Source organism: Lucilia cuprina, chromosome 5 (genome assembly GCF_022045245.1).
Source record: "Lucilia cuprina isolate Lc7/37 chromosome 5, ASM2204524v1, whole genome shotgun sequence".
Lineage (NCBI taxonomy): Eukaryota > Metazoa > Arthropoda > Insecta > Diptera > Calliphoridae > Lucilia > Lucilia cuprina.
The window spans coordinates 39,315,145-39,326,796 of record NC_060953.1 but is presented as its reverse complement, the minus strand read 5'-3'; the positions used below and the strand labels follow the sequence as shown (position 1 = coordinate 39,326,796).

At 33.3% G+C, this 11,652-nt stretch overlaps 3 protein-coding genes across 3 annotated transcripts; all 3 read right to left on the bottom strand.

Annotated features, from left to right (window-relative positions):
* Positions 1-602: 602 nt before the first annotated feature.
* Positions 603-1,684, bottom strand: LOC111688349 (phospholipase A1 VesT1.02-like). The gene is made up of 2 exons (XM_023450838.2): positions 1,642-1,684; positions 603-1,587 (listed from the first exon to the last, which is right to left on the bottom strand). Exons 1-2 carry the CDS (start codon positions 1,682-1,684, stop codon positions 611-613), a joined length of 1,020 nt encoding a protein of 339 aa, XP_023306606.2. The 3' UTR covers positions 603-610.
* Positions 1,685-4,881: 3,197 nt separating this feature from the next.
* On the bottom strand, positions 4,882-6,126 carry LOC111688348 (phospholipase A1-like). The gene is made up of 2 exons (XM_023450837.2): positions 6,081-6,126; positions 4,882-6,025 (listed from the first exon to the last, which is right to left on the bottom strand). Exons 1-2 carry the CDS (start codon positions 6,118-6,120, stop codon positions 4,941-4,943), a joined length of 1,125 nt encoding a protein of 374 aa, XP_023306605.2. The 5' UTR covers positions 6,121-6,126; the 3' UTR covers positions 4,882-4,940.
* Positions 6,127-9,442: 3,316 nt separating this feature from the next.
* Positions 9,443-10,688, bottom strand: LOC111688352. The gene has a single exon (XM_023450843.2). The coding sequence runs from the start codon at positions 10,570-10,572 to the stop codon at positions 9,625-9,627; it is 948 nt and encodes a 315-aa protein (XP_023306611.2). The 5' UTR covers positions 10,573-10,688; the 3' UTR covers positions 9,443-9,624.
* Positions 10,689-11,652: the final 964 nt, after the last annotated feature.

Genomic DNA, 11,652 nt, shown 5'->3' with positions numbered 1-11,652 from the left:
AGTTCAGTTCTAGTTCAGTTCTAGTTCAGTTCTAGTTCAGTTCTAGTTCAGTTCTAGTTCAGTTCTAGTTCAGTTCTAGTTAAGTTCTAGTTCAGTTCTAGTTCAGTGTTAGTTCAGTGTTATTTCAGTTCTAGTTCAGTTCTAGTTCAGTTCTAGTTCAGTTATAGTTCAGTTCTAGTTCAGTTCTAGTACAGTTCTAGTGCATTTCTAGTTCAGTTGTTATTTCATTTTATGTTTCGGTTTATTTCTTGTCGAATTAAAATATCAGTGTGCTACACATTACAGAAATTCAGCATTAACGAATTTATATATAACTCCTCATACGGGAAATTCTCTACCAACAATAGCATGTTGTAATATTATTTATGCAATATTTCAAGATAATATTTTTTTCAAATAGTACTTAAGCAACCTTTTTTTAGGTTTTAGTTGTTATAGTCCAAACACAATTTGATGTTTCAATCTATTGCAATTTCTACAAAATACGACTTTTAATACTAATTTCTATGTTGATATTACTCCTTCGAAAAAAAAACGCAAGTGTGTATTTACATTTATTTTTATATACAAATACATACATATGTATATGTATATATCGACTTTGAATATCTTAGCATAATACCCCATAGGGAGAATCTTTGTGGACAGGCACAAAGAAAATACCACCCTCCCTAGAGGTTTCGTTGAGGGCACCCATAAAAATGTTACTGAAACGTGGAGGACATGACTTGGCTTTAGCTTGTTCATATCTTAAACACCTCATGCTGTTGAAATCATTTAATCTAACGGCCTCGGCATAATAGTAAATAGCCATGCTGTGATCGCAGACACCTGTAATATCGTACCAGCAAGCAGGTTGAGATTCTCCACCATTAGGATAGAAAGCTCCCTTGCCAATAGGTTGCAAAAAACCGAATCGACCCCCATTAGTATGAATAGATTGAACGTAGTCGGCATCGGTATTGGACAGACGTTTATCAGGTTGGTTAATGTCGAACAATGGAAGAGCAGGATCTAAACCTATAACGGTATTAACTTTAGTAGATCTGAAGTGTTTAGCTGTAAAGCCAGATATATGTGCTCCCAAACTGTGACCAATAATTGTCAATTCTTGCAATTTCACACGAAAATGCTTGATCAAGAAATGAAGCAAAGTGGAAATCTTACCACCAACAACGAAAGTATATTTAGCAGAATATGGATAATACGGAGATTTGGCAGAATCCCATTGTACGAAAATATAATTGTATTCACCTTTGGATAACCAAGCATCACGGACATCAGTGTTAATATTAGCATCCTTGTCAGACATCCAGCCGTGAACGCAAACACGTGTTTGGTGTCTAACATTGAAATTAGAGTTAGAAATACTTTCATTGGTGATAATGATTATCTGAGGTGTACTGGGATTTTTTCTAGTGTACAAGAAAAATGTAACATTATTTGAGATTTGAGGATCTTTGCTATTTTCAATTACGGCCTCAACATTTTCTTTGTCAACCCATTCGTTAAATTGGTATATGTTAGGTATATACCAACCATTTTCACCATGTATGCGTTCATCTTCAGGGATAACGTTACTGACAGCTGTAATTTAAATACAGTTTCAAGTATAAGCTCTTCTCTGGAATTTCAGCTTACCAAACACAGCAGCAATCAAAGAAATCAACAAGAAATATTTCATATTAACTGAATCGAACTGAACTCTATTGAGTTTTTTAAAAAGAAAATAAACTTTTATACATATATATTTATACATATGTATGTTCTAGCTTTCACAACATTTCAAATTCACATGAAATCAAGATTTCACACGAAATTAATAATGTAATGTTCCCATTTTTATTTTGGTTTTAAATTTAGTTTTACAACAGTTTTCACATTTGGTTTTGTAAATTCGGAAGCCAGAATATACACAGTATATTTTATTTTTCAATCTCAATTTCTATTAAAATTTCCATACAATTAATAATTATTTCTGCATTAAAAAAACTGTTTTCGTTTTTCGAATATATGCAAGTAATTTAATTGTTAAAATATTAACACTTGTCACTTATACACTTGACTATTTATAGACGTTTGTTTATAAAAAAAACCAATTGTTAAATTTTTACAAATTACTAATTATTGTTAGTTAATAAGACTATAGTGTTTATCTATTTATTAGAGTTGTCAATTATTCGTGTTAAAAATTATTCGAATAAAAACGAACAATATTTTTATACCCACCATTATGTCCGTCTGTCTGTCTGTTGAAAACACGATAGAGTCCAAATGGAAGTAGCTAGCGAGCTGAAATTTTGCACAGATACTTATAGTTAATGCAGTTTGTTTGGTATTGAAAATGGTATTGAATAAGGCCGACTTCAGAAAAATCTTGATAGCCCATAACTGGCTAACAGAAGCATCAATAGAGGTGTAATTCGGCACAAAAATGTTCTATGGAGACATAAATCTCTTCGTAGAATTTTATAAAGATCGGTCCATATTGACCCTACTCCCATAAAAAGTCTCCTTCAGAAAATGACTTTATCGCCCATAACAGACTAACAAAAGCATCAATAGCGTTGTAATTCGTAGAATTTTATAAGGATCGGTCCATAATTGACCCTGACTCCCATATAAGAAAAATGACTTTGTCGCCCATAACAGGGTAACAAAAGCATCAATGGCGTTGTAATTCGGCACAAACATGTTTCACAAACAACATTTTTATTTTATAAAAGGTTTATAAAACAAAATTTTCGTACAAAATCTAATTTATAAACGGTTTTGTGGATGAAAGGAAATATAGGACTATCGTTATAAAATTTCATAGAGAATATCATGCTTTTTCGTTGTAATAAGTACTAATGTTTATAAGCGAATTATTGATCTTCAAGTCATTGACACAATTACGGGTTCAAAAGCAATATTTAAGGGGTACAGTTGTTGTTGATAAAATAATTAACATATTTAAACAATTTTTAATAGGGTATGTCCTTGGGTCGTATGTGCCAAATTTTATCAAATTATTATGAAAATCGAGACATGTAGTATGATTAGAATTTTAACATGGACAGACGGACATAACTATATCGATTCAGAAAATGATTGTGAGCCGATTGATATAAAAGTCGTCTCTAAAGAATATAGCGAGCGATTCGTCGATTACACTTGTATGGATTCCTTTATGTGGTTATATAGAAGGCAACATCGCGCGAAAATCGGAAGTGATCTACAAGTGAATAGGGTTTGTCCTTGGGTCGTATGTGCCAAATTTTATCAAATTATTATGAAAATAGTGACATGTAGTATGATTAGAATTTTAACATGGACGGACGGACATAACTATATCGATTCAGAAAATGATTGTGAGTCGATTGGTATAAAAGTCGTCTCTAAAGAATATAGCGGGAGATTCATCGATTACACTTGTATGGATTCCTTTATGTGGTTATATAGAAGGCAACAACCGCGCGAAAATCGGAAGTGCTCTACAAGTGAATGAGTTTGTTAACAGAAGATGAACCCATCTGCCTGGAAACCTTGAATGGATACCATTCAAACTGATTACCCTGTAAACATGTCAAGTTCCAATCTCATGAACCTTATTGCGGTAATAACAGGACTCTGGGCACTAATGCATAGAGTCTAAAACTTCCTTCGTACAATGATTTTTGAACCGGCTGCAATGACATTTTGACATTTTCTATGACATTGTTAATGTTCAGTCGACGAACAATTGTAGACAAAAGCTACCTGTCAAATGAACAGCTGGCAAGGATCGTCATCTGTAGGACCAAAAAGCTGAAATAATTTAGCCCTTTCAATAACAACAGTTGGTAAAATGTTAATATCATGATAACACAACGCGACCTGTCTGCCAAATTAACCTAACCTAGTAAATTCATTTCAGAACAGTAGGATTCATTAAAGGTATGAAAATTGGAAACACAAGTGGCAGACACTAGATCATATACAAGCTATTTGCTATTTATTCTCCAACTGTAACTGAACATTGCCAAGTAAGGATTTGAATTGATAAAATTTCTTAACACGGTTCTTTCTTTGGAGGCATGTACTTAACACAATTGCCTACAAGTATTTTTTTAATAGGACCAACACTCAGGGGATAACCCATACTTATACGAAGCATTGTGTTGAAGCTAGGAAAATGGGTTGTTGGAAGGAGGATAGAGGGAGTAGTGTTTGTGGACATTTGATTTAAATCTTATTATATCGAAAGTGGCAGGGAATACCTCTGCAGGAAGTTTATTCCGCAGACGAACGTGCGGCTGAAGAATGAATTTTCCCTGTAATAGGTTGTGCGGGCCATTGGCCAATCTACCACAAATGGGTGTGTTCTGCAAGAAAGACATATGTTACGCAAGAATATACAATTATCGGGAACAAGTTCCCTAATTTCAAAGGATCAAATTCCATTGTAGTATCGATAGAACAGTGAAATACACCCCATGTTGCGACGGTGTTCCAGTGAATCAATAGAGTTGGATATCCTACTGTGACCGATAAGTACCTTCGCCCTCTCCTGTACGCGGTCGAATAGCTCCAAAATAGACTTCGAAGCTTCGGCCTATACATGAGAGTTGGAAGTTTGACATAGAAGGTCATTTATAAAGATAAGAAATAGGGTAGAGGAGAGAACGGAGCCTTGCGATACTCCTGAATTAATCTAGAACTCGTTTGTTGAGATACCTTCTATAACAACTCGTATAGTGCGATCTCTGAGAAGACTCGAAATAAATCGAGAGAAGTTATTACCGACATCTAAAGCAATTAGTTTTGATTCAACTGCACCGTTTTAAAAATTAAAAAGTAAATTTTTTCAACTATTTTATAAATTAATTATTATTAACATTTTAACATAAGAGACTGGACTATATCCGTATTTTATTTTTATTTTCTGAACATGCATGTTGATGTAAGCCGCCGCTAAATTATTTTAGCGAATCATGATCATGTACATGAATTGGTTGGCCGATTGGTATTGGCCCTGCAACTGATCCATAGGGTGCTTTTCCATTGACAGGAACATAGTAAACCCCATCAATATTATCCGTATTACCCATGCCACCCATGCGAGCGTCAGAGTATACTGAACCACATCTCCTGTGAAGAGCATCTGAATATGTATTGCACTTAATGCTAGGGAAATCATTTAATTGAATTGCTTCGGCGTAATATTTAATGGACATACTGTGTTCACAGATTCCTACACCAAAATGATACCAAGGACAAGCTGGTTGAGATTGACCACCATTGGGATAGAAAGAGCCCCTGCCAATGGGTGTTAGATAACCCAAATTACCGGCATTCGTATGTATAGATTCAACGTATTTGGCATCTCTGGCGCACAGACGAAACTCACAGTCATTTCTGATTAAAGGAGAAGCCGGATCTAAACCTACAATGGTTTTTATATTATGAAAACTTCTGGCCGACAAACCAACAATATGAGCGCCCAAGCTGTGACCATTCATTACCAATTCTTCAAATTTAAAATAATTATTCTGGGACATGAATTCAAGAAAATTACCAAGCACAAAAGCAACATGTCTTAAACTTAAAACAACTAGAGGGTAGTTAGAATAACGGGCAGCATTCCACTCTACGAAAATGTAATTGTAATTACCAGTAAATAACCAAGCATCACGGATACCATAGTTAATATACCCCTCAGGACCAGATAAAAAGCCGTGGACGGATATACGTGTAGGATGTGCGGCATTAAAGTTAGATTCATCAATGGATTTTTTATCCATTGTTATTAACTGAGAATGAACTTGATTTTTAGGTGTATACAGGTGAAAGAAAACATCGTTTTGTGGTAAAAAAATATTTCTACGTTCCACACTCTCTAGATAGTTCTCAGTGTCATTCATATCAACCCATTCCATTGTTGCATTACTGAGATAGCTGTCAACATTTTTCATGTCAACCCATTCAAAAGTCTCGTGGACAGGTACAAACCAACCATTTACTCCATTAACACGTTGCTTTTCAGATACATTGTCACTGGTAACTGCAATTTAAAAAAAGTTTAAACAGTTTAGCAATTCTATAGGATATTAATTTACCAGTCAAAGCAAACAGCAAAAGCACCAAAAAACACTTCATATTAAGTTAACTGAATTTTAAAAATACTGTTATTTTAAAAAAATATTCTCAACTTTTATACCATTTTTTCAATTATTATTAACATTTCTAAGCAATTGTGAAAGCAACAACTTAATTATTTTCTTAAATGTAAAAAGATGTTTTTTAGATTTTATAGACATACCTTTAATTTCTAAAAACTGTTTTTGCGCTTTATAGCTATTTATATACCCTACACCACTATAGTGGGGAGGGTATTATACGTTTGTGCTGATGTTTGTAACATACAAAAATATTGACCTATACCCACCTTAAAGTATACCGATCGATTCAGAATCAGAATTTTTTGAGTCGATTAAGACATGTCTGTCCGTCCGCCTGGCTGTCCATGTAAGCTTTAGCGCAAGGTACAAGCCGCAATTTTCAATATAATTTGATGAAATGAGGACCAAGCTCGTTTTTTGGCACATTGACAAAGCCTACTGAAATCGGTCCATTCTTTCACCTAGCCCCCATGCAACCATACCTCCCGATTTGGGCTTTTTATGCCATAATAACGCTACATAATTTCTTTAAAAACTGGCACAAATAAATTTTATATAAGTATAAATGACACTGCAGATTTTCTATCGAGTATAGACTATAAACTAGACTATAGACTAGAATATAGACTAGAATATAGACAAAACTATAGACTAGACTATAGACTAGAATTTAGACTGTGACTAGACTATAGACTAGACAATAGACTAGACTATAGACCAGACTATAGACTAGACTATAGACTAGACTATAGACTAGATTATAGACTAGACTATAGACTAGACTATAGACTAGACTATAGACTAGACTATAGACTAGACTATAGACTAGACTATAGACTAGACTATAGACTAGACTATAGACTAGACTATAGACTAGACTATAGACTAGACTATAGACTAGACTATAGACTAGACTATAGACTAGACTATAGACTAGACTATAGACTAGACTATAGACTAGACTATAGACTAGACTATAGACTAGACTATAGACTAGACTATAGACAAGACTATAGACTAGACTATAGACTAGACTATAGACTAGACTATAGACTAGACTATAGACTAGACTATAGACTAGACTATAGACTAGACTATAGACTAGACTATAGACTAGACTATAGACTAGACTATAGACTAGACTATAGACTAGACTATAGACTAGACTATAGACTAGACTATAGACTAGACTATAGACTAGACTATAGACTAGACTATAGACTAGACTATAGACTAGACTATAGACTAGACTATAGACTAGACTATAGACTAGACTATAGACTAGACTATAGACTAGACTATAGACTAGACTATAGACTAGACTATAGACTAGACTATAGACTAGACTATAGACTAGACTATAGACTAGACTATAGACTAGACTATAGACTCGACTATAGACTAGACTATAGACTAGACTATAGACTAGACTATAGACTCGACTATAGACTAGACTATAGACTAGACTATAGACTAGACTATAGACTAGACTATAGACTAGACTATAGACTAGACTATAGACTAGACTATAGACTAGACTATAGACTAGACTATAGACTAGACTATAGACTAGACTATAGACTAGACTATAGACTAGACTATAGACTAGACTATAGACTAGAATATAGAATATACTAGAATATAGACTAATCTACAGACTAGACTATAGACTAGAATTTAGACTAGGATACAGACTAGACTATAGACTAGACTAGATTGTAGACTAGGCTATAGACTAAACTATAGACTAGACTATAGACTAGACTATGGACTAGACTATAGACTAGACTATAGACTAGACTATGGACTAGACTATAGACTAGACTATAGACTAGATTATAGACTAGACTATAGACTAGACTATAGACTAGACTATAGACTAGACTATATACTAGACTATAGACTAGACTGTAGACTATAGACTAGACTATAGACTAGACTATAGACTAGACTATAGACTAGACTATAGACTAGACTATAGACTAGACTATAGACTAGACTATAGACTAGACTATAGACTAGACTATAGACTAGACTATAGACTAGACTATAGACTAGACTATAGACTAGACTATAGACTAGACTATAGACTAGACTATAGACTAGACTATAGACTAGACTATAGACTAGACTATAGACTAGACTATAGACTAGACTATAGACTAGACTATAGACTAGACTATAGACTAGACTATAGACTAGACTATAGACTAGACTATAGACTAGACTATAGACTAGACTATAGACTAGACTATAGACTAGACTATAGACTAGACTATAGACTAGACTATAGACTAGACTATAGACTAGACTATAGACTAGACTATAGACTAGACTATAGACTAGACTATAGACTAGACTATAGACTAGACTATAGACTAGACTATAGACTAGACTATAGACTAGACTATAGACTAGACTATAGACTAGACTATAGACTAGACTATAGACTAGACTATAGACTAGACTATAGACTAGACTATAGACTAGACTATAGACTAGACTATAGACTAGACTATAGACTAGACTATAGACTAGACTATAGACTAGACTATAGACTAGACTATAGACTAGACTATAGACTAGACTATAGACTAGACTATAGACTAGACTATAGACTAGACTATAGACTAGACTATAGACTAGACTATAGACTAGACTTTAGACTAGACTATAGACTAGACTATAGACTAGACTATAGACTAGACTATAGACTAGACTATAGACTAGACTATAGACTAGACTATAGACTAGACTATAGACTAGACTATAGACTAGACTATAGACTGGACTATAGACTAGACTATAGACTAGACTATAGACTAGACTATAGACTAGACTATAGACTAGACTATAGACTAGACTATAGACTAGACTATCGACTTAACAATAGACTAGACTATAGACTAAACTATAGACAAGACTATAGACTAGACTATAGACTTGACTATAGACTTGACTATAGACTAGACTATAGACTTGACTATAGACTTGACTATAGACTTGACTATAGACTTGACTATAGACTTGACTATAGACTTGACTATAGACTTGACTATAGACTTGACTATAGACTTGACTATAGACTAGACTATAGACTAGACCATACCGGACTATAGACTAGACTATGGTACAGACTATGGACTATACAATAGACTAGACGATATACATTCCATCATAAATATTATTTAAAACTATAACGTAGACTATAGACTAGACCATACTGGACTATAGACTAGACTACATACATTCCCTTTGAAATATTATTTAAAATTTCAAAAATTCGTATTAATATTAAGAGCAGATATTTTTTATTAGAATTTAATTTTTATTTAAACTTAAGTTTTTTTTTTAATTTTAATAAACATTTCATAAAATTTCAATCAACTTTATTCACAAACTATAATGTTTAAAATTTGTTTTATCTCTGCAACTCTACATTCTAAAGGTTTTCATCCTATTTCTGTGTACAGCACTACTTTTACTTCGGTCTCTCTTTGGGTGGCCACGCTGGCAAAGCAGGTGGAATATTAAATTGTTTCTTGCGTATGGCAAAACGATTCGTTTCACATTGATTCACGAAATGTAAACAGCGACACTCCACAGGTGGTCCTTTCTTTAGCTTGGGGTGCTGACATTCCGAAAAACTGGGATGAGGGCAGCATTCTTTTAAACACTTGGATCGCATACGATTACGATGACACTTAATAATTGCAGCCACTTTGCGACAGCAGGGCATATTAATTTTGTGACATTTATTTATGCGTCTGGTATTGGGATTTTCGGGAGGTTTTTCCATACACTTTTTTAAAACATTATAGTCCAATTTAAGCTGTTCACTATCCTTTTCTTTGGCGGTTTGGGGGCTTTCACATTTAGGTCTCTTTACCAAGGGAGGTAACATGCACATTTCATTGAAGCAACAAACTTTGCGTTTTCTTACCACCGGTTCGCAAGATTTCCAGGTTTGAGTATAAACTCTTTTTGTTTTATCCGATGATTCGTAATGGGTTTCATCGAGACGCGGTATTAAAGCGGGACATTGTTCTTCTACACCACATGTTTCCCACATGGATATAAATGGTTTATCTTCTTGTTTATTATGTTTATGTTTCTTTTTTGCAGGCGGCTCACAGGGCGGCTTGCTAAGATTACGATCACAGCAACAGGTTAAGTGTGTGGGAGGTTTTATATCGGGTTCCCCACATTTAGGCCAATCTGATCTACCGCAAGCACTTAAGCTTCCTGCACAGCTGACTTGCTTGGGATGACATTTTGGTTTGGCTTTTGATATTTTATGTTCTTCTTTACATAGAGGAGCCTCATTCCAACTGCCCTTGATTTCCGAGGCAAAATGACGCTGTCTTTGATATAGTAATGGTAGACACTTTGACCATGCAGAGGGTAAAGATAACAAAATTTTGGACATTTTATTTTGTGAATTAGTATAGAGGAAATCAGTTATAAAGTTTTTTAAAAGAATTTTTAAATTTTATTAAATTTTACTAAAAATTTAGAATATTTTTTTGTTTGAAAATTTTAAATAGAAATGAAATAATGAGTTGTCATATTGCATTTAATGGAAAATGTTAATGAAATTTTTAATAAATTTCAAAATATGTTTATAGAATAAAACAAGTGTTTTCGGTGTAACTGGGTCAAACAGTTATAAATAAGAAAATAATTTTCAATTTTCTCTCTCGATGCTAAGTTAATTTCATTAACATTTTACTCTAGAATTAATAAATTTGTATTATTTCTCCTCTAATCTCTCTGACGAAAATCTTTTCTTATTATTTCTACAACAAAACTCTTATTTTCATTTGTTCATGTTAAATAAAATTCTTTTAGCAAAAATATGTCGAATTTATTGAAAACAAATATTTTCACCAACAACATTTTTAGAATTTTTTTTTTTTAACAATTTTCCTGACATCATGTTTTTGTAGTTAAAAAAAAGGGAAAATATGAAAAACAAACAAATTTTTTATGATCCTAAAAAACTAAGGACTGGACAAATATTGTGCACTGTCTGAGGCATTAGAATTTCACACAATTATTCAAACACAGATTCCATTAGTATTTGAGCATATCTAACGCTTCAATAGTTTCATTAGTTCTTTTCAAGTGGAAAAAAAAATTCCAACAATTAGACAATAACATAAAAAGTAATAACCGAAATTTATAGGAAAATTTTAAAAATTTCCTTCAAAAGCGAAGTTTGCAAAAATTTTCTTAAAAATCTAATTTCGCACAAATTTTTTCTGGAAACTTAATTTTACAAAAAATTTCTGTAAAAACTATAATTTTCCAAAATTTCACTGTATATTTTGGAATGTCTGGAAGGAAATATGTGCTACCTTTTAGCCAGTTAGTTAGTTAGTTAGTTAGTTAGACTAGACTAGTTTATAGTCTAGTCTATAGTCTAATCTATTGTCTAGTCTATAGTCTTGTCTATAGTCTAGTCTATTGTCTAGTCTATAGTCTAGTCTATAGTCTAGCCTATAAT

Excerpts from the sequence above, each read along its gene's own strand:
- LOC111688349 (XM_023450838.2), bottom strand. The coding sequence starts at position 1,684 with ATGAAATATTTCTTGTTGATTTCTTTGATTGCTGCTGTGTTTG. Across the intron at positions 1,588-1,641 it reads TTTGATTGCTGCTGTGTTTG|CTGTCAGTAACGTTATCCCT; the intron begins GTAAGCTGAAAT and ends TTTAAATTACAG.
- LOC111688352 (XM_023450843.2), bottom strand. The coding sequence starts at position 10,572 with ATGTCCAAAATTTTGTTATCTTTACCCTCTGCATGGTCAAAGTGTCTA.
- LOC111688348 (XM_023450837.2), bottom strand. The coding sequence starts at position 6,120 with ATGAAGTGTTTTTTGGTGCTTTTGCTGTTTGCTTTGACTG. Across the intron at positions 6,026-6,080 it reads TTTGCTGTTTGCTTTGACTG|TTACCAGTGACAATGTATCT; the intron begins GTAAATTAATAT and ends TTTAAATTGCAG.